This window comes from Periplaneta americana, chromosome 6 (assembly GCF_040183065.1).
Source record: "Periplaneta americana isolate PAMFEO1 chromosome 6, P.americana_PAMFEO1_priV1, whole genome shotgun sequence".
NCBI lineage: Eukaryota > Metazoa > Arthropoda > Insecta > Blattodea > Blattidae > Periplaneta > Periplaneta americana.
In genome coordinates this window covers 127568467-127595200 of record NC_091122.1, presented here as the reverse complement: position 1 = coordinate 127595200, position 26734 = coordinate 127568467, and the positions used below count along the sequence as shown (strand labels likewise).

Genomic DNA, 26734 nt, shown 5'->3' with positions numbered 1-26734 from the left:
TGAAAGCCACGGCAATTCCATCCTTATTTGTATCACCCCAATCTCTGCAGCCAGCCAATGATGATCAACCCGTAATCTTTAACACGTCAGAACAGGTAAATGATAGAAATACCAGAAAAAAATTAAAAGAGAAATTAGGAAACGAGCTCTGGGTAGAATAGAGGTTTTATCCCCAAAAAAGAGAAAGCTAGATGTTAGCACTGAAACAGAAAGTAGTGGTTTAAAGCAGGTTGTATACACTAAACTGAGTGTACACTCTATATACCTTGAATGCGATTTTACAGGGAAGTGATTTAGGAATGACGTCATTGTTTATTAAAAATTATGTTGCATTACCAACTGGTGGTACTGTATTTTTCATTATATGTAGGCCTACCACTTAATATTAAAATAAGAAACGGAAGAATACCCTTTGCCAATGTCAGAATTTAGAAACACACTTTGTGAATAATACCATTGTTCAATTCAAAGATTTTTTTTATAGAAGTACGGTACCGATCTTGTGGGACTATTTTTTTTTAGAAATCTTGCTCCAACATAGTGTGAAATAAATAATAGTTTATGAATGTATACATTTATTGTATTTTAATCGCTAGTTATTTCAAACTTTATAAAAGTTTAGCACATTGATATTACTCAATTACATATGTGGTATTAATCTAAGCAAACGACAAACTAGGCCTAAATTGAAAAAAAACATGAACTTCAAAGGCCCACTATTTGCTCATGTGTAGAACTGATTACACTGGCGCTATAATTTTGTTTTAAGCCATAAATAGCTATATATTTGTCTGTGATAATTAGGGCTTAAGTAGAGACAGCTGTCCCGCGCCGTGGCGTCGCGGTCCAAGGCATCCCGCCTAGGACTCGCGTTACGGAATGCGCGCTGGTTCGAGTCCTCATGGGGGAAAAATGTTTCTCATAACATTTCGGCCAGTGTATGGGACCGGTGTCCACCCAGCATCGTGATGCACTTCAGGAGCTACGATATGTAGCGAAATCCGGTTGCGAATACCAGCTATAACGGCCGGGGGGATCGTCGTGCTAACCACACGATACCTCCATTCTGGTTGGATGATGTACACCTCTGCTTCGGCATGTGGGCGTGAGGCCAGCAGCCGGCTGGTCGGTCAAGGCCCTTCGCGGGCTGTAGCGCCACGGATTATTAAGTAGAGACAGCTAAGATAAGGTTACATTATTGCACTTATTAAATTCAAGATCGAAATTGAAGCGATTATTTTATTGTAGAAAACCCGTGTTTAATACTGAAATAAATTAATAACAAAAGCCGTCTTGAAAACTCATATTATCCCATTATTTTTTAAATATATACTAGTTTGCAATTTATTTGTTCCCCACAAGAGTTTACCTTAAAACGCGACAACATTGAACTATTACATAATTAAATAATTCCGAGGGAAAAATTGTTCCGGGGCCGGGTATCGAACCCGGGACCTTTGGTTAAACGTACCAGCGCTCTCCCACTGAGCTAACCGGGAACTCTACCCGACACCGATCCAATTTTTCCCTCTATATCCACAGACCTCAAAGTGGGCTGACAACCGTCAGGCAACCAACATTTGAGTGCACACTAACTCTGTGTGACTTTAAATTGTGGTTTTCTGTTACGTACAGTGACGTGTATTATGCAAATTAAGCTTTCAGGAGTAACTCCCTGTAAAGTTAATTTGAATAATTATTCAGGTGAATGAAAAGTTTTATAAGTGGTTTTGGGCAATATTTAATTTGTTTTGCGTCTTGTTTCCAAGTTTTATGTCATATTTTGGTATTTTTAGGGCATAATTCCAAACTTCCACAGTTCTTAGGTCAAATAAATCCTAACCCAACTCATTAATGTATACGAGTATATGACTTCTTTGGTTTACGAAGTGCCGGTCTGTGGCTGCCTAAATGAGTTTCTGGTGATGTTCGGAGAACAAGAGGATATTCTCTATTTCATCTTATGTATTCTTTCTTTCATTCAGTTCCATGCCATCAATATTTATGTGTACATATTGACGTACTAGCTTCGATTACGCCGGCTGAAGATGTTGAGGTAGATTAGCTACTTCTCTCCGTAAAACACTCCTGACCGTGGTTCAGAGGCGGCTTTTCAGGTGAACCAAGTGAAGCACAACTTCACCGTATAATTTAAAAAAATAAAAAAATTCACTTTACTTTTACTATACATCACAATGCGACTGATTTTATGATATTTATGTTTAATGTACGTTCAAAAATCGCGCCGCGCTGAAGAATTAACGAACATAGCGCCGGTGAATCCACTTCTTGCATTGCGACTTTCTATTACGCTTGCTATGGTTACCGTAGCAACAAGACTCCGATACGTTAAAGTCCTGCGCTGGTGAAGTGAGCACGATTTTTCTCCTGTTAGTGTTTCACTCAGCTATGGTTACCATGGCAACAAGGCCACACCCCCTCGTCCCGCAACAACAGGCCCGGTTGGAGAAACGCAAATCAAATCAGTCCCTGATCGCCAATCAGTTGATGTCTGATTTATTTGATTGTTCATTGCGTTGCACAAACGTGAATCTCCAATCAACTTGTCTCAATTTACTAATTGCTGATTTGAGAAAGAAATACATTTGACAACAGCGCTATTTAGCAACCACAGCCAATTGATGCTCTTTAAAAGTCGCGAAACGAATGCATCAAGTGGGCGGTGACAGGAAAACAAGTGAATGTTCAAGTGAATGTTTTGCTGTTTTGTTGCTTTTTGTAGAAAGGAAACAGGCAGATTCTACAGGGACATCATTTTATTTTTACTAACATTTTTAATATTAACCTGTCTATACCTTTAGAGAACCGGAAACACCGCTTGCTCCCCCCTCCAAGACTGGAGTTCGATGATACTGGCGTAAAACACAAATCACTCTACTAGGTATAGGAAGGAAGAAAAGTAGTTCATCCATTTACGTAAACTAGGAAATATCGCGATTTTGAGTTTGATAATTTTCATTAGGTTTTTCTTTAATCAAAGTACAGTATTGTATTAAGAATAACTGTTTTTACTCACGAAGTGAGTTATCCATGCGAACGTATTCATTATGCAGTGTATATTATACTGTCTACAGCACATTAGCGTACAATATAGAGAAAGAAGTTAAATTGAAAAATAATCATAATATGAATATTTAAACACAATTTTGAAACTGGTGGCCGTTCATTTCGATACAGGCTTCAGTTCTTTTGTGCATATTATCGCACTATAGACTATTGCATCTAATTCCAATTGCCAGTTTCGTCCTTCGTACTAGTAACTCATGTTGAAATAATTCTGTACCTACTCTACGTACTGTAAATTCAATCTTCACTTCTGCCCGACCCGAAAATATAAAATTACTCAGACATGCTATCTACTGTCCGTCCAAGTGGTTTTGCCGCAGGATTGTAGAAAGGGAGGAAATCACGTGACAGTTAATTACTTAACGAGGCCCTTATATTTAAGTTGAATTAAACAGCTGTATAACATTACGTAAACTTCCAATTCCTAAGAGAAATTAATGTTTTCAGAAAAGAGCTAAGACAACCCAGCTATTACAGAGGGGCGAGCAGAAGCAGGTGGGGGAAATCGGGATGCGACGTAGGCAAACGGACAGTACCTGTGCGAAAATATGATTCAATATTGAAAGTTCTTTCGTCACTGGAAAACGCGAACATATTTCTGGAACGTACTATACTCAGTAACTCAGTACTGCTTACTATCTGCGGTCTTGGTTCTTTGTGGAGTTGGAACTTCCTTAGTAGAAGGGGTGGGAGTGAAGTACATTCAAAAACTCAGGTACAATAAAAATTGAAGTAAAAATAAAATGATGTCCCTGTATTTCTATAAAGACTACAATATAGTGAGAAAAAAATGAAGCAAACAAAAAAAAAACCGTGAGGGGGCTTCTGTTGTGGGATTTGCTAGGGGAGTCGACAAGAAATTGGAATATGCATAGCCTCCATAACCCAGAATAATTCCATTTCCCATCTCTCTGTTTAGAAATGGAGCTCGTAACCGACTCATTAAAAATATTGTTTGTCATATATAGAACTCCGCCAACGGGCTACAACATTCCAGAATTTCAATGATGGTGTAGACTACATATTGCCTGTATAGGCTATTCACAGAAAAGAATTTTTGAAAGTAACAAAACACACGAATCCTTACTTAACCTAAATCTTTGCTCAAATTCTCTGTCATTATACATAGAAACAATTCATGTCTATCACTGGAAACGCTTTCTTCTTAATATTTTTTTCATTCTAAAATTTCTTCATCAGAAGAATCCATTATGTCGAAAACAATATTGTTACGCTAAAACTATTTACTATATACATTACAGTATCTGCACTATAAACAGAACAACATAAATAGCCTACTTGATCTATGATCAGTGACTTAACCAGCAAAAATCTGTTGATCAAATCTGATGGAAGACTGATCTTCGATCAAACACTGATTGACTTTTCTGCAACAGAAATAGAACTGATGGCCAATCAAACCCACCTTGATTGCCAATCATATTTTGATCGGTGTTTCTGCAACCGGGCCTTAGTATTGTGGCTTTGGTCTATTGAGCGCTATCCTAAAATAGAGTAAACACCGAATGTTAAAATATCGTGTCACTGGGTTCGCGCGTCGCCATGTTGGTGAGGGAATATCTCTCTCTCTCTCTCTCTCTCTCTCTCTCTCTCTCTCTCTCTCTCTCTCTCTCTCTTCTAACATAGTTGCTGCACGATGTTAACGCCAAATTCGTGTATGCATATTGAAATTATTTATATTGTGGGCTATCATGAACTATTTATATCAATTTAATATGGGCTATGAATTCTCTAAACTTGGATGTAAACATCATAAATGAAATTAAGTATATATAAAGTGCTCTACATTGTAACTAAAAAAAAATAATATACTGGTGATTCAGACCACCCGTAACAGCAATTTATTTCGGAAACTAGTGCATTAAAATTTTCGGGACAGAAATGTTTAAACTAAAGCACATGTGAACTTTCACTTGAGCTTGACTTCATTAATCAGCCTTAACAGGAAGTAGGGTCAGTGGCGTATTACTTTAAAATTTCAAATGGGAGTTGTGGTCAAATATGGCACCATTTGATAGAGCTCTTCAAAACAAACAACTTTCACAGGAAACATTTTTATTAACTCCTACTCTTTCAATGAGAAAACGTACGAAAAACAATGGGTGATTCAGACCACTCGTAAGTCATTAATTTCGTAAACTAGTGCATTAAAATTTTCGAGACAAAATATTTGTAACTAAAGCATTCACAATTTTTCCCTCGAATTTGTTCAAATCAACTTTACAGGGAGTTATACCTGAAATCTTGATTTGCAATTCTAATAATGTTTCAATAGTTGCTATCGTTATAAATTTATTTTGCATTTCATGAACAGTATGTGATACACGCAATTGTGGCATGCTTAAGCAAGAATGATTCTTAGTCTGTGTGAAGTGTGTGCCAGCATTGATTTCGTTGCTCTCCCGAGAACTCATTTAAGCTGTGGAACTGACCATGCTCAAAACATGTGTAATTAGAATGGGATGTATAAAGTTTGTATGTTTTCAAAGGTCAGTATCGTTAATCACCGCAGCCAGGCTTGGGGCGGGGAGTTTATGGTTTCTCCGCTGGATATAAAGACGAAAATTATTATAAGGTCTAATTTACCTACAACCACGAAACAGATTACGCTTCGGAATTAAATGAAAACTCTACCCTTCATTATAATTAATGACTTTCAAGTATTAAGCTACGTGTTACAAAACGGAGTAGAGTTCCTGCAAAATCGGAATATGTCTGTGATTAAAATTTGAAGACTTATTATGAAAAGTGACCTCCGTCCTTGATTAAAGCTGCAAAGTTTCTAACTAAAAATTTCAGCAGATTTGGGTTTGATTTCCACTAGGAGAATACAAGTTACTTATTAACAATACTGGCCTTATGTCCTTGTATTGAATTTTGTATTTGTTGACTTTTAAGATGGATTTGTGTCCTACTGTCTACTTGACCATGGTGTCCTCCTATTCGTTATCAGTAGGGCTAGGATGTTTAGGTGCTAAAATCGGGAAAATATTTATTTTTTATGTGCTAATAATCGGGCAAAAAGTTTAATTATGTTTCAATCATTTTAAGTGAACATAAACAATATGCAGTACTCACCAGTTACTGCTTATAGTACACCTCAAGTATTTCAAGTTGATGCTGTTTCTCCAATTGCTGAAGAATTACAGTACACAATGAGACTCTTGCTCAAGTTGTACATCACAAATGACTGACGATTATAGCGGAATACTGCATTATACTACGAAAAAGATCGCCCTGCCATTGAGAAACAACATGTTCGTTCCAACAAGCGCTTCATGGATCACTTCAATTACAGTTCCTGTAGGATCTTATGCTCATGCGCTAGTTGAGCATCTGCTATGGGATGGAAACTGGACTGGACGCTTTTGGAACGCTTTCTAAGTGGAACTCGAATTGAGGAACAAGAAGAAGCTTTAAACACTATACTTGTTAAATAAATATTTAAATTAATTACATAAGTATTTTATTAAAGTCATTGCATAATTTCGTTTAAGACACAATACATTATTAATTCATAGCGAACTTTAATTTTGCCAATTACTCGTTAATTGAATCTGATACACCGCCGATTCTCTGAACTGTTACTCCGCCGCTTCTCACAGGTTTTACTCCGCCGCATGTCTCAACTGTTACTCTGCCGCTTTTCACAGCTTTTACACCGCCCTATGTATCAACTGTTACTCAGCAGCTTCTCACAGCTTTTACACCGGCCTATGTATCAACTGTTAATCCGCCGTTTCGCACTGGTTTTACTCCGCCGCATGTCTCAACTGTTACTCTGCCGATTCGCACAGCTTTTACACATCCCCATGTATCAACTCTTACTCCGCCGCTGCTCACAGCTTTCACACCTCCCTATATCTCAACTGTTATTCCGCCGCTTCTCACAGCTTTCACACCGCCCTATGTATCAACTGTTACTCCGCCGCTTCTCACAGGTTTTACTCCACCGTACGTCTCAACTGTTACTCCGCCGCTTCTCACAGGTTTTACTCCGCCGTATGTCTCAACTGTTACTCTGCCGCTTCTCACAGTTTTTACTCCGCCCTATGTATCAACTGTGAATCCACCGCTTCTCACAGGTTTTACTCAGCCGCTTCTCACAGGTTTTACTCCGCCGCATGTTTCAACTGTTACTCTGCCGCTTTTCACAGCTTTTACACCGCCCTATGTATCAACTGTTACTCTGCCGCTTCTCACAGCTTTTACACCGGCCTATGTATCAACTGTTAATCCGCCGTTTCTCACAGGTTTTACTCCGCCGCATGTCACAGGTTTTACTCCGCCCTATGTATCAACTGCTACTTCGCCGTTTCTCACAGGTTTTACTCCGCCGCATGTCTCAACTGTTACTCTGCAGCTTCTCACAGCTTTTACACCGCCCTATGTATCAACTGTTAATCCGCGCTTCCCACAGGTTTTACTCCGCCGCATGTCTCAACTGTTACTCCGCAGTTTCTCACAGGTTTTACTCCGCCGCATGTCTCAACTGTTACTCTGCCGCTTCTCACAGGTTTTACTCCGCCGCATGTCTCAAATGTTACTCCGCAGCTTGTCACAGCTTTTACACCGCCATATGTCTGAACTCTTACTCCGCTGCTTCTCACAGCTTTTACACCGCCACATGTCTCAAATGTTACTCCGCTGCTTCTCACATGTTATACTCCGCCGGATGTCTCAACTGTTACTCCGCCGCTTCTCACAGCTTTTACACCGCCACATGTCTCAAATGTTACTACGCCGCTTCTCACAGGTTTTACACCGCCCTATGTATCAACTGTTACTCCGCCGCTTCTCACAGCTTTTACTCCGCCGCATGTCTCAACTGTTACTCCGCTGCTTCTCACAGGTTTTATTCCGCCGCATGTCTCAACTGTTACTCCGCCGCTTCTCACAGCTTTTACACCGCCACATGTCTCAACTGTTACTCCGCCGCTTCTAACAGCTTTTACACCGCCACATGTCTCAAATGTTACTACGCCGCTTCTCACAGGTTTTACACCGCCCTATGTATCAACTGTTACTCTGCCGCTCCTCACAGCTTTTACACCGCCACATATCTCAACTGTTACTCCGCTGCTTCTCACAGGTTTTATTCCGCCGCATGTCTCAACTGTTACTCCGCCGCTTCTCACAGCTTTTACACCGCCACATGTCTCAACTTTTACTCCGCCGCTCCTCACAGCTTTCACACCGCCACATGTCTCAACTGTTACTCCGCCGCTCCTCACAGCTTTTACACCGCCACATGTCTCAACTGTTACTCCGCCGCTTCTCACAGCTTTTACACCGCCACATGTCTCAACTGTTACTCCGCCGCTCCTCACAGCTTTTACACCGCCACATGTCTCAACTGTTACTCCGCTGCTGCTCACAGCTTTTACTCCGCCGCATGTCTCAACTGTTACTCCCCCGCTTCTCACAGCTTTTACACCGCCACATGTTTCAACTGTTACTCCGCCGCTCCTCACAGCTTTTACACCGCCACATATCTCAACTGTTAGTCCGCTGCTTCTCACAGGTTTTATTCCGCCGCATGTCTCAACTGTTACTCCGCTGCTTCTCACAGGTTTTACACCGCCACATGTCTCAACTGTTATTCCGCTCCATCTCACAGCTTTTACACCGCCACATGTCTCAAATGTTACTCCGCAGCTTCTCACAGCTTTTACACCGCCACATGTCTGAACTCTTACTCCGCTGCTTCTAACAGCATTTACACCGCCACATGTCTCAACTTTTACTCCGCAGCTTCTCACAGCTTTTACACCGCCACATGTCTGAACTCTTACTCCGCTGCTTCTCACAGCTTTTACACCGCCACATGTCTCAAATGTTACTCCGCCGCTTCTCACAGCTTTTACACCGCCACATGTCTGAACTCTTACTCCGCTGCTTCTCACAGCTTTTACACCGCCACATGTCTCAACTGTTACTCTGCTACTTCTCACAGCTTTTACACCTCCGCATGTCTCAACTGTTACTCCGCCGCTTCTCACAGGTTTTACTCCGCACCAAGTCTCAAATGTTTCACTGCCGTTTGTCACAGCATTTACACCGCCGCATGTCGCAACAGTTACTCCGCCGCATATTTCAACTGTTAGTCTTCCGCTTCGCTCGGCTTTTACACCGCCGCATCTCTCAACTGTCACCCGCCACTTCTCACAGGTGTTACTCCGCCCTAAATCTCAACTGTTACTCCGCCGCTTCTCACAGCTTAAACTCCGCCGCATCTCTGAACTGTTACTGCGCCTCTTTTCGCAGATTTTACTCCGCCGCTTCTCTGAACTGTTTCTCCCTCTTATCTCTGAAGTGTTTCGAAGCCCCTTCTCTGAAGAGATACTCCGCCGTATCTCTGAACTTTTACTGAGCCTCTTACGCTAAAGTGATACTCCATCACATCTCTTAACTCTTACTCCGCAGCACTTCTGAACTGTTCCTCGGCCCTTCTCTCAAATATCTGTTTGCCGCATCTCTGAACTGTTACTCCGCCCATTCTCTCAAGATTTACTCCGCAGCATCTCTGAACTGTTACTTCTCTGAAGTGCTACTTCGGCGCATCTCTCAACTTTTACATTGCCGCTTCAGGCAACAGCTGCACCGTAGCATCTGGTACCGCCGATTCCTTTGCCTCTGGTAATACCGAAACAGCTGCCCCTAGCAATACCGAAAAAGCTGCAGCTAGCAATACCGAAACAGCTGGAGCTAGCAATACCGAAAAAGCTGCAGCTAGCAATACCGGACAGCTGCAGCTAGCAATACCGGACAGCTGCAGCTAGCAATACCGGACAGCTGCAGCTAGCAATACCGGACAGCTGCAGCTAGCAATACCGGACAGCTGCAGCTAGCAGTACCGAAAAAGCTGCAGCTAGCAATACCGGACAGCTGCAGCTAGTAATACCGAAACAGCTGCAGTTAGCAATACCGGACAGCTGCAGCTAGCAATACCGAAAAAGCTGCCTCTTGGAGTACCGAAAGAGCTGCCACTAGGAATACCGAAACAGATGCCTCTAGAAAAACGTAAACAGCTGCCTCTGACGACACCGATGACACTGCCTCCGGGAACACCGACACCGCTGCCTCTGCCAACTCTGACACTGCTGCGTCTGGCAAATGCGACACCGCTATCTCTGGCAACTGGAGAAACGCTGTTTGGCGCAAAGGTTTCGCCGCTGACTGGAATTGAATTGAAACATGTGTTGTCATTATCTCGAATAGAAACGTATGTCATTGTTCATTTGAAGTTAATTGAATCATCTTTGTCGTTGGTGACTTGAATTGAAATATCTCTCTTTACTGACTCGAAGTGGAACATATGGTCGTTGCTGTCTCGAAACACAAGATCTCTGTTGTTGCTGTTTCGACAGCTCCCTCTTTGCTGTTGCAGAAGATCGAAGAAAGAAATTACACCTACCAGAAATAGTGAAAATAGCGACTAGAAATAAAGACACCTCAATCTTGTAGAGTTTGAACTAAATATGTTATTTTATTTGGGCTGCAAGTTCTACGCGCTTAAAATAACTCTGGAATCATATTAGGGCAACTTATTATTTAACCAGTCTTTTATTCTGTAAAATAAGTGTCTAGTAGTGTTGTGGGAACAGATGCATTACAGGACCCACCCTAAATATAAGAATATGCAAAGCCAGAGAAAAATGTCAACGGAAGTAGTGTTTCGATCAATTAAATTATCGATATATATCGTTTTTATTATGTTGGCAACCAACGAATATTGTTGTAATTAGTTTGATTTTAATCATGGAAGCAATTTCGAATGCTGTAGTTAAATATCAAAAAGAAGTGGATCAAATTCTTCCTGTTGGCATAAAATGTAACCTAGAATTTGAAATTATGGAATTATAAAGCGAACCTTTTTACTTGGTTTATGCATGAATATAAATATGTTCCATGTTTTTTATATGATTGTGGTTTATTTAAGAGCCAAATGTTCTGTGAAACATGTAATTCCGGAATGAGTTTGAAGAAATATAAAAGTAAACGAGATGCACTCATGAGGAGATGTCTTCGGAAATTGCAAGGTAGTAAATGATAAACAAAGAAACACCGTATCCTAGTACTTTGTGAAATCACTTGGATAATGGAGAAAATGAAACGGAACATCTCCACTGAGGTCCATGGTAAAATGATAATTTTTAAAACAATTTTTTATTTATTTTTTTTTGATCCAGGGAAAATAATTTTTAAAACAATTTTTTATTTACATTTTTTGGTCCAGGGAAAATATGTTTTTAGAAAGACTAGTGTTTTCTCAGGGCTAAAAATGCAGCGTAAATGGAGTAAAATTAGTATTTTACGTGGACCATATTAAATTTGTGGTAAAATGTTTTAAATTTAGCTTTGGTTTGTTTCATTAACTTTATTTTGAATAAAATACAATATATTGTATAAGAAAGGTGACTAATATGCGCTTAATTTCATTGTTGTTGGTTTTATTAAATGATACATGTTTGTAGTATGCTTTAGTGTTGTTAAGATGGCATACTTGATATAATAATCGAAACTATATAATATATAATCGATACTATGGAATACTCGGGGTGGGTCCTATAATGCATCTGTTCCGTGTTGTGTTTGTTCCATTAGGTAGGTAATGGTTATATGTTGACTTAGTAGGAATTCTTGTAGAGATTTGAATTCAAGTGCCTAGATGTGAACACGTGATTGACTATAGTCCAAAAATATCATAACTGTATAAATATATACGGAAGGCTTTTTTATTTTTATCAAGTTCTTGTCACCATTGCTGCATTTTTTGATTTGGAAATATTTATCGTCTTGGTATTGGACGAGCGTCGAGACACCACTGCGCCCGCCTGGGGCAGAGCAGAACGAGTGATGTATTTGTAAGCAAAATGTGCCCTGGTTCTGGAATTTCAGTAGTATTGGTAGTTGTTGTTTATGTCGTCACCACCACCAACAATTTTTTATTAATCTTTTTTAGTGCAGGTTTACTTTACATTTTTATTACTGTATAGACAAAATTGATTGTATTCTTATAGTATTTATTGTTATTTTTGCGATATTTACGAGAATATTTATTATTTTATTTTATATTGATTTTCTTAATATTTATTAATTTCAGGCTACCATTTACGCAGGAATACTTACGTAATGTAAGACGAAAATATATGGAATCAAATCTAGGTTGTTGGGTCTGCGGAGTACATTTCACTGTGAAAATGTTTAACTGTGAATAAAACACAACTTTTGGCAAAAGAAAAAAAAAATAGGATGAAAAAAATGTGTCCTGGTGCCAACTCTCCTCGAAAAATATATCTTGACGCTGCCTGGACCAGCCAGGTCTGAAATACATCTCTAAGTACAACCAATGATGTCCTTGTCAGTGTATTAATGTTAAGAAATGCTTACTTACTTACTTATTGGCTTTTAAGGAACCCGGAGGTTCATTGCCGCCCTCACATAAGCCCGCCATTGGTCCCTATCCTGAGCAAGATTAATCCAGTCTCTACCGTCATATCCCACCTCCCTCAAATCCATTTTAATATTATCTTCCCATCTACTTCTCGGCCTCTCCAAAGGTCTTTTTCCCGTCGGCCTCCCAACTAACACTCTATATGCATTTCTTGATTCGCCCATACGTGCTACATGCCCTGCCCATCTCAAGCGTCTGGATTTAATGTTCCTAATTATGTCAGGTGAAGAATACAATGCGTGCAACTCTGCGTTGTGTAACTTTGTCCATTCTCCTGTAACTTCATCCCTCTTAGCCCCAAATATTTTCCTAAGAACCTTATTCTCAAACACCCTTAATCTCTGTTACTCTCTCAAAGTGAGAGTCCAAGCTTCACAACCATATAGAACAGCCGGTAATATAACTGTTTTATAAATTCTAACTTTCAGATTTTTTGACAGCAGACTAGATGACAAAAGTTTCTCAGCCGAATAATAACAAGCATTTCCCATATTTATTCTGCGTTTAATTTCCTCCTGAGTGTCATTTATATTTGTTACTGTTGCTCCAAGATATTTGAATTTTTTTCCACCTCTTCGAAGGATAAATCTCCAATTTTTATATTTCCATTTCGTACAATACTCTGGTCACGAGACATAATCATATACTTAGTCTTTTCGGGATTTACTTCCTAACCTATCGCTTTACTTGCTTCAAGTAGAATTTCCGTGTTTTCCCTAATCGTTTGTGGATTTTCTCCTAACATATTCACGTCATCCGCATAGACAAGAAGCTGATGTAACCCGTTCAATTCCAAACCCTTTGTGTTATCCTGAACTTTCCTAATGGCATATTCTAGAGCAAAGTTAAAAAGTAAAGGTGACAATGCATCTCCCTGCTTCAGCCCGCAGTGAATTGGAAAAGCTACCCTGTAAAATTTAAGATTAGTGAATTAGCATGTTTTTTGCGTGGATCCTTCAAATTTAAAAGTAATGGATAGAGACTGGACAGTCATAGCCTTCCGAATGCAGTACTGGAAGTATCAGCCTAAATGTAGTTTAGGAAGGTGAAGAATGTTGGACCGGAGTAGGCCGCGTGGTCTAAGTCAAGATGGCGGCGGTGGTTTACCGATACCCGATCGTAACTAGAATTTAATAATGTGAGGAACTCTAATGTAGCCCCATGGAGAGAGTTGAGTGGGATGAGTGGTAACTCACCTTCTATAACATGAAATTAGCGATCTTGCTTGATTGTCTTTCATGAACATCACACCTCAGCTTACGTTTGTCTTGAAGTTTCCATAGAAACAGCCGGCATTGTGAGATATTTATTATTACGAATGATTGATATGGAAACATTTGTCATTCTTTACACACGCGACACACACAAATCCCTGTAGTTTGACTTAATTTTAGTTTGTTACAGTTCGAAGTGAGAGTTGTGATAAAGTGAAAAATAGCTAGTTCTTATATCAGCATTGCTTTGTTAGAAGCTTACCACTGTTTTGTCTTTTGTAAATTGACTTTAAATTTCATCACAATTAACTAATAATTATAGACGCTAATTTCGGAGGATTTTCTTCGTGAATTTGTTGTGTCGTGCAGAATAAACTGACAAATATGACTGATAGCTTAATTATGGAATATTCATTAGTGACAAACAATTGATTGGTATAAATTCATGAATCACTTTAATTCATAATTTTATTACTAATTCGCAGAAAATTGCTAATGTTGTGGCAAGTAATAAAATAAAAAATAATTAAATTATGTTAAATGAAAGAGTAATATATGATAGAATATTGTGAAATGTTTAATTTTATTGGATGAAAAGTGAAGTGTGGACCTGACTATGAAATATATTTGTCATGTAACAATATCCCCATATATTTATTTAAAATTTAGAAATACAAGACAATTTTATTAGAATGTAGGCTACAAGTACAGAATTTGTTACCGAAAATTAGGTGGAAATAGCGTCAAAACATGTATAGAACCTGAAGATTAACTTTATTTTAACTGAATACGATCAGATAACTGTTGTGTGTGAAATTTTATGACTTCGATGGTTATTATAAACCAGTGGTCAGCGAAGATTACGTCATATACAGTGCAGCCCGCATACACAGCAAAGGGGAAGATAGGAGGGAGAGTATACCCAAACTGCATAACATTGATTGAGCAAGTGATTACTAATGGGATGGAGATCATGTCTTACCCCTCCGCCCTGTTGACGTAATGTGGGGTTGACACGCGAGTCAAGTAATTCCGACCACTGCTGTACCTATATTTAAATGTGAGCACTTTACGAATTGTAACTCATTTGTCTATCTCTTTAAACCTAATAATAAAGAAAAATAATTCGTTCATTCATAGTGTTCTGCACATGGGCAGGTCTGTCTTTCACTGCAAACCCAGCATTCTCCAGTCTTTCCTATTTTCTGCCATCCTCTTTGTCTCCTCATTTGATCCATATATCTTCATGTCGTTTAACATCTTGTATTTTCTTCTGCCCCGAACTCTTCTCCCGTTCACCATTCCTTCCAGTGCATCCTTCAGGAGGCAGTTTCTTCTCAACCAATTCCTTTTCCTCTTTCTGCTCAGTTTCAGCATCATTCTTTCTTCATCCACTCTTTCCAGCACAGCTTCGTTTCTTATTGTGACTGTACATTTGACATGCTCCATCCTTCTCCAAACTCACATTTCAAATGCTTCTAGTCGCTTCTCTTCACTTCGTCGTAATGCCCATGTTTTTGTTCTATACAATGCTACAATCCACACAAAGCACTCCTCTTTGTTAGTTCTTTCTCCAGAGATCCGCAGAACATCTCTTTTTTCTATTAAAAATCCCTTTACCATTGCTGTACTCCTTTTGAGTTCTTGGCAGCACCTATTGTACTCCTTATAGTACACCCCAAGTATTTGAAGCTGTCAACTTACTGTACTGCCTCATTTAGAATTCGGAAGTTTACCTTTTTTTACATTTCTTCCTATGGCCATGGTCTTCGTCTTGTTGGCATTTATCTTTATTCCATACCGCCGTCGGCCTCGGTAGCGCCAGCTAATTCTTGCTACTTTCTCGCAACGCGTAGATTTTCCGCTCCGAACCGACCCGAGACAATTGAGTTTTGAAATTTTGAGCCTACAGTTCGTGTGAAGCAAATGAGGCAGTAGTTTTTGTTGGTTTTATTAAATTTTAATATATAAGATTTAAAAAGTGTTATTTTTCACAAAAAAATTGTGGTCAAACGCTTGGACGAAAATTTCCACACTTTATTTGCCAGAAAGTGTAGTGTCAATGATTGGATCAAGTGCAGTGTTTTCACAATCAGCTGTTCCCACACCTTCCACCTCAACATCACAGCCGTCAACAACACAACCAGACTCGGCATAAGATGATGATGACAGGAAATGATGTTTTTCTCCGCATATGTACGTATGTTTTTCTTATTATTATTTAGTGATATTTATTATTAATTTTTAGCGACATTTCTGGAGATTTTTTAACAAACTTTGTAGAGATTTAGCTACTTTTTGTTGAAAAGTTAGCGAGATTGTAGAGCGATATGTTGGCAACAGTGATTCTCATCACGGCTTCTTGGGAAGACAGGGTAATCTTATGACTCGTAGATCTGCGAAGTCTGTATCAGAATTTACCGACCGCATAGTTTGTAACAAAATTCGGGTGTGTAATCTTCATACTGCAACAGTTCTATGAGCCCGAAAACATTAAATACATCAATAATTGTTTAGATATGTCCGTCAAATTGCTTATCAAAATCACAGTGCTATAATTAGCAAAATATTACATTAACAGTGTTAAACGTTTTCGACATAAACTGCCGTCTTCAGAACACGTAACAATACAAGAATATGAATACTTTGTGTGGAAACATTATGGCTAAGATACATGTTGATTACATATTAAAATATTTAAAACTAAATGTATATGACATGGACATATAAAATGAAGGATGAATGATAAAACAAAAATTACATGGTTCTGACTATATATACAGGGTGATTCACGAGGAAAGGTAAAAAATTTAGGGTGTGAATTCTGAAGTCGTTCTGAGTCAAAAAGCTCATATGAATATTGGTCCGTTTTCGAACGGTTACGGAGATATGGCTCTTTGATTTCACAAAAACTTCTGCGAGTCCATTGTAATAACTCCCATTTAGAGGCATATAACGGAGAAATTTAAAGTTTATATTCACGTATGCATACATACCTAATATTCTAGAAGTCGGGGTCGATGTTTTCGCACATTTTCAAAGGTACCTCCTTCTGCTTCAATGCACTGTTGCGCTCGGGCTTGAATCGCGCTTGAAACATTTTTATTGTAAACATTTGATTTTGCCGTGAATGATAATTGATTATATGATTGCATACCAAGTAGTAATGCTTATACAGGGACATCATTTTATTTTTACTAACATTTTTAATATTAACCTGGCTATACCTGTAGAGAACCGGAAACACAGTTTGCTATCCCCTTCCACGACCGTAGTTCGATGATACTGACGTAAAACACAAACAAATCACTCTATTAGGAATAGGAGGGAAGAAAAGTAGTTCATCCATTTACGTAAACTAGGAAATATCACGATTTTGAGTTCGATAATTTTCATTAGGATTTTGTTTAATCAAAATACAATACTGTATTAAGAATAAGTGTTTTTACTCACGAACTGAGTTATCCATGCGAATGTATTCATTATGCAGTGAATATTATACTGTCTACAGCAATATAGAGAAAGAAGTTAAATTGAAAAATAATCATAATATGGATATTTAAACATATTTTTGAAAATGGTGGCCGTTCATTTCGATACAGGCTTCAGTTCTTTTGTGCATATTATCGCAGTATAGAGTATTGCATCTAATTCAAATTGCCAGTTTCGTCCTTCGTACTAGTAACTCATGTTGAAATAATTCTGTACCTACTCTATAAAAGAGTACCTTCCGTACTGTAAATTCAGTCTTCACTTCTGCCCTACCCGCACAGATAAAATTGCTCAGACATGCTATCTACTGTCTGTCCATGGGTTATGCCGCAGGATCGTAGAAAGGGGGGAAATCACGTGACAGTTAATTACTTAACGAAGCCCTTTTATTTAAGTTATGTTAAACAGTTGTATAATATTACATAAACGTCCAATTCCTAACAGAAAATAATGTTTTCAGAAAAGAGCTAAGACAGCCCAGCTTTTATAGAGGGACGAGCAGAAGCAGGTGGGGGAAATTGGGATGCGACGTAGGCAAACGGACAGTACCTGTGCGAAAATATGATTCAATATTGAAAGCTCTTTCGTCACTGGAAAACGCGAACATATTTCTGGAACGTACTATACTCACTAACTCAGTACTGTTTACCATATGCGGCCTTGATTCTGTGTGGACAGTTGGAACTTCATTAGTAGAAAGTGTGGGAGTGAAGTACATTCAAAAACTCAGATACAATAAAAATTGAAGTAAAAATAAAATGATGTCCCTGTATATAGTTCAATTTAGTCAGTCCAGTTGTTTCCTTTGACTACTTTTTATGTTCATTATTGTCCTTGCTTTAAGAGTAAACAAACTTATGAAACTCATAGATTCAGACGGAAATATTTTATATTTCTATAAAGAGATTTGTTACAATATTCAAATTTTTCGGCTTATTGTTATTAGGATTATACAAAGAATAAATTTTATTTATTTATGTTGACACAAAATGGAGATTTTCTTTTTCTGTTATATTCAGAGACGTTGCTTTGTGTACTTAATGTCTACTCAGTATATCTGAAATAATGTAAATTACTTTAGAAGTAGATAATAAATGTCATAAAATGTATTTTTGTTTCAATTCCGTGTGAAATTTAAATCTGAAATCTACATTAAATCCCCTAAGCAAATCATTATATGGATAAAGGGTGTATAGACCGAAGTTTTATATGGTACAAATATAAGGAAATTTAATAATATAAATTGCCTAAATACTACAAAACATTTATACTCGTTAAGATTTTTAATTTAATGTATAATTTTGTTCACTATCTGTATAAAATTTTATTCAGGTGCGTTTTAAAATCTTAGGTTGCCTGTACCTCAATTCACCATATTGACGTATACGCCCTTTTTCCGGCAAACCCCTCAATTGGTTTGAATGCTGTTTTTTTTTTATTTTTTATTAAGCGCCATGGGGGTTTCGGAGCTGCAGTATACAAGTGGGGAGTGTGGGACGGGCGGTAGCCCCCCAATAAATACAAATATCAATCCGAATTAGGTTTGGATATAGCGAATACATTACTTCGTTAGATCTGTTGGATAATTTCTCGACTAATTCAAAGGTATCACCTGAAATTTTCGTGCGCTAGTGTCGCTTACTCTTATCCGATATTGAAAAAAATACAGTAGGCCTATTTATTTATATTTCTGCTACATATTATTATGACATCAGCCACAACGTGCCATCCCACACAAAACCACTCGTTTATAGCCTTATCCACAATTTAGTACACCGTTTCTATGAAATTACCATGTTTTCTACTGCGTATACATATTGAACCTTTACCACGGACTGTTGTTCTTGTTTGATCATGATTCAAGGCCATTCGTCTAAAAACAATCATTGTATTATACTGGGTGTTCAGTTCAAAATGTGTCTTGGCTCGCTGTATGCCGTCATGTGGCTAGCTGATGAGCCTAGAGAATTCAATCTTCCTACACTTCCGCAGCTCAGGTGTATAATCTAAGAGGCAGAGAAGTTGGCTAGCAAGTACGGCGTTCATTCTGAAGAGTACGTGCCGATACGTACGGTAACGCCGGTAGTGGCAGGAATGTGAACTGTTTGGAAATACGTACTGTCGGGATATGGGGAGAGGGTTAAGACGATTACTTACGTATTTGTTGACATTAACTTCGACGGTCAACATGGACACGGATCATTTGATTTGTGTTGTGGAATGTTACCGTACGCAACCGATGATAACAAATACCCTGCGTACGACTTGCCGGCGCAAAACACAGTTCGAAAGAGGTTATGGTAGCACACAGACCGTACAGACCGCCATCTGTTGCTACGACGTTCAAGTTATACCGTACACGTTCTCAAGTTCAGATTGAAGAACGCCTTAAATAATAGGCAACTTCTCTAACATATAAACTGAAACTCGCTTCAAATCGGTGACCCAACAACAGTGACGTCATGACACACTTTGAAATGAACACCCAGTATACTGTATAGGGAAGACCAGGTAACTTGATACCCTAAGGGTGAAACCTAACCATTTTTCCCCCATTACTACAAATGCTAGTGGATTATGGTGATTTTCTAGTTTGAAGGTTGAATTTTCTTTTGCCAACTTCGTTTCGAATTTCGATACTGACAAATACTATAAATGGTAGTGATTTTGTAACTGGTATGTTGGCAGCTGAGGCAAATATCGACAATATTTGCCGGTACTGGAGTTCCATGAAATTAAAATTGTACTAGATTTCTCAGCCGGTTACTGGAAGATAGTGAAATTCGAACTTATTAGTAATTAATTAATATTAGTATTAATATTAGTATTAATATTAATACATAATAGTTATTTTATGTGTTGCGTTGTGGTTATAATTCAAGAATAGTCAGATAACTACGAATAAATATAATATACTTGGGCGTGATAATGCACGTGGGTAATGGATAGAAATATTATTTCAAATTTTAATGAATTTCTTTCGTGTTTAGATTTTTATTACTATGTCAAAAAAATGAAATAGTGTTGCAGTGACTCCTCCAAGGAAGAAAATGTGTGGCATTCAGAGTACGCTTCAGAAATCTGTAGTTCACGTGTATAATGAGTTGAAGAAAGAAGATAATGAAGAAGGAATTATGCTAACGGAGACAGCAATTACAACCAGAATAGGAAAATTATTAGGAGTAAGTATTCTTAAGCATACATTTCAAAGTGGTATTCAGTTTTAGGAGTTTGCACTAATAATTTCATGATTGTGGTCAAACAAAACAAATTTTTAAGTTAGGCCTAGATGTTTAATCAAGTCAGTGATTTTCATATTGCCAAACTAAATACATTTAAGATACTGTAATACTGCAGTAGGTGATAGCTTAAATACATTTACAAATTAGACGAACAAATAATCAAACAGCACGAAAGTAAATTTCCAGTTTTCTCTTTTAGTATTAAATTAACCGTTCAGATCACAATTTACATGCCACATCGGCCGAAGAAAATACAAGTCATATTGTAATTATTAACTTGATATTGCAGCAAATATTACATGAATGTTGGCCTGTTATGGTGCTTAAAAATAATTCAGTTTTATATAATAACTATATAACATACTCTATAAAGCATAGGAACGTTGACTCTGGCTGAATAATTTATTCATGACTGGTCTAAGTAATATTAAATATGGTGTTTCTTCAGAAAAGCTACCCCACCCAAAGTACTTGTTAAGATATAACACTCGAGAGGACGAGGACGCACTACTGGGAAACTAACCATTTCTCTTCGTCATGGACCTCTCGCATGTTATATTGGTAATTAGTAACAAGTTTGAGGGAGGGACTGCAACAATGCATTAGAATATACAGGTAAGTGTCAAAGGATTTTTGTGCTGAATGTGTTTGTGGCTGTGCACTAAAACCACGTGTTCATCACTATGTAAATATCACAGAAATCAATTAAACAAAATAAAATTATGCCTTCTTTGATGTAGCTTTTCTGGAGAATTACCTAAATATTAGCCTACTTAAACCTATCATAGATCCAACCTAACATGTTGATCATTTTCTATTCATATAGCTGCAAATGTTGGTATCATGCATGAATTTTATGATATAACAATTTTTAGAAGTGTTATGTTATTGTTTGTTATTACAGCTTGGCTTTACTACAGCCACGAATGTGATAAATTCACAGAAGGGGACCCCACTTGTGACACCAGGAAAACATAGACTACGTAAACATCCAGTGACTGATGCTGATGACTTTACGAAAGATGCAATTGCGAGATTTATTTATGACAAGTTACATAAAGGTAGGGAAGTTACAGGAATTATTGTGTTGATTTATGCAATGTAATTCTGATATTAGTCATATGTATAAAAATATGGCATAATTTTCATTTACTGTTACAGGGGAAGTACTAACAGCAGCAAAAGTTCTGGAACATATGAATGATGATTATGAAACATATTTATTTAGAGTATCCTTATCATCGGTGAAAAAATTTTGAAAGAGATGAAATTTCTATGGAGCAAAGGGGATCCTTATACACATGTACGAGAAAGTGATGTTATTCGTTTTTAAGAGAATATATAAGAAATGTGGAGCGTGAGAACCCTAAACCCGTAGTATTCTTGGATGAGACTTGGATTTTTATGAATGGTAAATTTCAATGTATTGTGAGACATTGAGTGATTGAATTTTTTACTAACAAATAGGTTAACACTTATGTGGAATATGAAATTGCAATTAATATAGGCTACTAGTAATGAATTCAGGTGGGAACAACATGTTTTGCAATTAATAGTTTCATATTATAACTAGAGGTTAGTTATAAAATTCTTAAACGGTTTTCCTGTCTTAAAAATGTTTGTCTCTCTTAGAGTGTCAATGTGAATTGCTTTTCTCTCTCTGTTTTTTTAAGTAGGATCACCCACTTATTCATGAAATAAACCAGGTGAAGTTTCCAGTGACATGAATGGTGTTATTCATAGACCAACAAATGAGGGTGGAAGATTAGATGCCGGAACGAAAGGTGGATTTATACTCGGTAAGTTATATTGATTTATATTTTACATAAATTTGGCAAGAGTAATTTTTTTAATCAGGGTACAAAAATATAAAAATTGGTGACTAAATAAAAACGTGGGAAAGCCTTTCACCAAAGAGGATCTCATGTCATGTTATGTTATGTTATGTTTTATTTTCTTTATTTAAATGCTGTGAATTCATGTGACGTAATTATATGCCCAGGTATAATTTTTATTGCAGGTGCTGATTTAATTTTTTCATGCAATTGAAAGAAAAGTCAGGACTACCATAGTGCCCTGTAGTTGAGAAGTGGGTGCAAACACAGTTGTTGACTTGAGAACATTAGGGCAATGCGTTATTGTCATGGATAGTGCTGCATATCATAGCAGACTTGTGAAAAATCAGCCAACAACAAAATGGAGGAAAGAACAGCTACTGGTGATTGCAACTGAATATAATAGATTTGTTGTACTAAATGATAACAGTTGATGGTGTGAAATCACCTTTTGATATTATATTTCAATATTAATTTCCATACTTTGCAGTTATTATTATTATTATTATTATTATTATCATCATTACTACTACTACTACTACTACTACTACTACTACTACTACTACTACTACTACTACTACTACTACTACTACTACTACTATTGCAACCGTTTCTCTTATTTCTCATAATTAGGCATACTTATAGATGCTACTTTTTTCTTTCAGGTGAAACTGAATCTACATAAGAATCCTAAAACAACAGAGCCTTGCCAATTACTGTTCTGAAGCGGCCTTGTCTTATGTGTTGTGTCTATATACAATTAATTCTTTCAGTTTTTTTTCCCCCTTTAATCTAATGAAGTTGTTGGTTGATTGATACCAAGTGTTCAGCAGTTGATGTCATTTGTTATCTTGCACTCCAATATTTAACCAGATGATTGAAAGCTGTGTAAAGTTAAACAGTCAAGACAATGATCCATATCTTCATTGAGATTTCAGAAATGGCATGGGGAGATTCTGAAATATCAGTTCTTTGTAAATATTTGAAACAATCATGGCCTGTGATAATATGAGTACTGCCACTGTAGATTTTCATAGAAGTTCAGTTATTAAATTAGGTGTATTATTTTTACTATGTATTGTACTATATTTTTGTTTCGCTTAATTGATGAATTATATATGCTGTAAATTCAATAGTAGACTGTAGGCCTATAGCTTAACTGATGAATTGTATGTGCTATAAATTGTACAGTAGGCTGTATACCACAAGTGATGAATTGTTTATGCTTGTAATGTGAAGTAATTTGCATGATATTTATTATCAATTTCTGTATATTTCAACTGATTGAATTGTTTATACTTTTAAATTGAATTAACTTGCTTGCTATGTATTATATTTTATAGCTTAACTGATGAATAATTGTTTAGGTTTGTTAATTTAATAATCTGAGTGCCATGTACTTCATATTTTTAGTGGAGCCACCAATGTAGCTTAGTCGGTAGACTCGTTGGCCTGCAAATACAGAGCTGCACTCGAGGGTAGTTTGGATCCCCCATTTGGTCTGATTAGTTGGTTTCTTCTGAGGATTTTCCTCCATCGTGGAGCAGATGCCGGATGGCCTATTGCAATTTTTTCATTTGCTTTAGAATCATTCCGATTTTTGTTACCACATTGTCATGTTCTGATCTTGTTATTCTTTTAACAGTGTGGTAAGATGCAGGTATAGATAACCTTACAGTAATTTTGCTACCTTTCAACTACCTCATTACCTCCCACTCCATAAAGTTCATGGATCCACGGAAGTACCAGTCGTCGATGTAATTCGACCATTTTGCTTAAAATATTAAAACACTGTAAAATATTGAGATTTCATGCTGTTACGTCCAATACTGCAGCAAGAATATCTGATTTTGAATCTGATAGTATGACAGCCTTCTCAGATTTATGAAGTTGATACTGGAGATTTTGTAAGCTTAAAAGTGTATCTGAATTTTCACTATCAAAATTAGTCAGTGTTTGAAGTTAGTTAGTTAGTTAGTGGCGTTTAAAAAGGGCGCGTCAGCTACTATGGCTATTTGCGCCCTTATCTAAAATCTTTCACTAAACACAAACACAATACAATAACCAGAAAGTTTAAAAAACTAAAAAGCGTTGTCACGGTTAAAATGGGGCAAACAAGTGTTTGAATATAATTCCCTGTAAAAGGGAATATACTGGTATTGTACTACAACACCACTACATCTATGGCTTGGTAAACAGGATCCATCTATAAAAAATACTGTATGTAGTCACTCACTGACCAGATCATTTATCGTTTCTAATGATTTTTAAAATGTCTGGAGAAGTATCACATTTCTTAACATCATCAGTTAAAGTTAACTTATATACTATTCATTTTGAAATAACTTGGGATTGTGTTTTATTAGTAAAGTTTCCCTTGATTGAGCAAGTTTGAGTTCTCCAAGTAGAGTCAAAAAGTCTGTTGGGGTTTTGGCTCAGTTTATTAATATTTGTGGACTGTGATTTTTTGTTCTAGACAACCATATTATCTGCAAATGATGAGATTATCATAAGATCTATTTCTTTAGTTAGACCATCGACATTAATATTGGAAAATGTATTCCTGATAACAACAATGTGGGAAGCCCAGATGAATCTGTCTCTATTTACATATTTGTGACAATGAATCAAATAATCAAGTCACTGACCCAGTGTAACACTTTATCATGGACACCCTAAGTTTGCAATTTCTTAAGTGATTTATATTTACAGAACCATATGATCCTTGAAAATAAATTAAAATTGCTAAGGTGTTTTGTTTTCTGTTTAAAATATCTTTAATATCTTGACTAAAATTTAAAATCTGTCCATTTGTTGAATGTAATTTTCTTAAGTCAACTCAATAACATGAAAGTTAGTTACTAGATTCCAGGAACCAATTCAATCTATGAAATCATCTCTTCCATAATTTTGGCTATCATACTGGTAAGTGGTATCTGTCGATAACTCGAAAAGATATTAGTTGAATAATTGCTTTTCAAAATTGATGTTATGATAGATTTTCTCCAGACAGATATTGTATTTTAGATGAGATTACAAGATAAAAGTAGTGAGTTTGCTTGTTTGCCAACATATTTAAGAAAATCAGCATGTGTATTGTCTGGACTTGGAGATGTTTTGGGTCTTATGTTATTAAATTAATAGTAATATTCAGTTCTTGATTAAATATTGTTATATAAAGTAGATTGTAGATTTAATATTTCTTTCAGTTTTTTCTTAATAGTCTGACGTACACAGATAAAACTAACACCCACACCACCAACTAATCTAATAGAAATTAAAATATAATTAAATGTAGAAAAAGTAATTAAAATTATAAATACACGTAATAAACCCTACCCCCTAATTTCAACAATATACTATTTTATTCCCTTTTACAGCTTGTAGATAATTATTAATTATAGTTATTACTTATTAGCATAATATTTATTGAACTTATTGGCTATTTCACTTCGTTTGAAAGATGTTATTGTGTACAAAAAGCATTTTTTGATGATCGTTTCATGCTGTATGTTGTGTATAAATATGATTTCTGGCCATCTGTTCTGTGTAATCCATCTTTTTTATAGAATTAATAAAATATTCTTTTGGTAGTAATTATTTTATGAATTGAGTATTTAATTTTCACCAGCTCACATTTCTTGAATCATTTGTTTTTTCTTATTTAAATTTAGGACACAAGAGCCAAAAAGAGACTTCACAGTTATGTATCATACATTTTTTCAATGACAGACGTGGAGTTGCAGAAATAATAAGTGTAAGTGTAACATTATTAAGCAATTTACAAACAAATGAAATCTTTAAAAAGGTATCTAGAAGTGAAATTACTTATGGCTTTTAAGGACCAAAATTATTTTTGTGAGTTGATTTATTATTATTTCAGTTTTAGCCTAGTTGTATTATCCATTTCCTTACTAATTTCAAAAGATAATCAGAAGTTCATTCGAATTCCAACCAAAAGTCAATTGGTTATTAATTTATCTACCTTTAGGAAGTACAGTATATGTACGCTGGAATCTTTGAAGTGAAGTGACAATAATTTAATTGGTCTTGGAACAGATTTGATTCTTGAATATTATATACTATACTTTGTTGTATATTTACGTCTAGTAACCTATTAATGCTAATACTAATAATAATGTAAAGGAATAAAAGAATAGAACATAGCAATACATTTCTCATTATTATTGAAACTATTTAGAATAACCTTCCAACATTAAGGTAAAGTACGGTGAGTAAAGAAGTCATTCAGTACATAGGATCGTGATTTTACTACATGTGGTGATATCTGGTAACAGTTGGCAACACTGACAAGGCGGAAATATTTGCTGTTTGGGAACTGAACTTACGTGATCCTCACTATATGTGCATACCGATTTTGCGTCC

At 36.7% G+C, this 26734-nt stretch overlaps 1 protein-coding gene across 2 annotated transcripts in view; it reads left to right on the top strand.

Moving 5' to 3' along the window:
• The window catches only part of LOC138701721 (uncharacterized), a 384144-nt gene extending 358191 nt beyond the window's left edge, over positions 1 to 25953 (top strand). The window contains exons 5-10 of one of the 2 annotated variants that reach the window (XM_069828923.1): positions 20294 to 20453; positions 21418 to 21574; positions 21675 to 21924; positions 22190 to 22312; positions 22534 to 22731; positions 23014 to 25953. In XM_069828923.1, the coding sequence (XP_069685024.1) occupies positions 20322 to 20453; positions 21418 to 21574; positions 21675 to 21772 (387 nt within the window). In that variant the 5' untranslated portion in view covers positions 20294 to 20321 and the 3' untranslated portion in view covers positions 21773 to 21924; positions 22190 to 22312; positions 22534 to 22731; positions 23014 to 25953. Of the gene's footprint in view, positions 1 to 20293; positions 20454 to 21417; positions 21575 to 21674; positions 21925 to 22186; positions 22313 to 22533; positions 22732 to 23013 lie in introns of both variants that reach the window. The other variant, XM_069828922.1, reaches the window with a different exon arrangement.
• Positions 25954 to 26734: the final 781 nt, after the last annotated feature.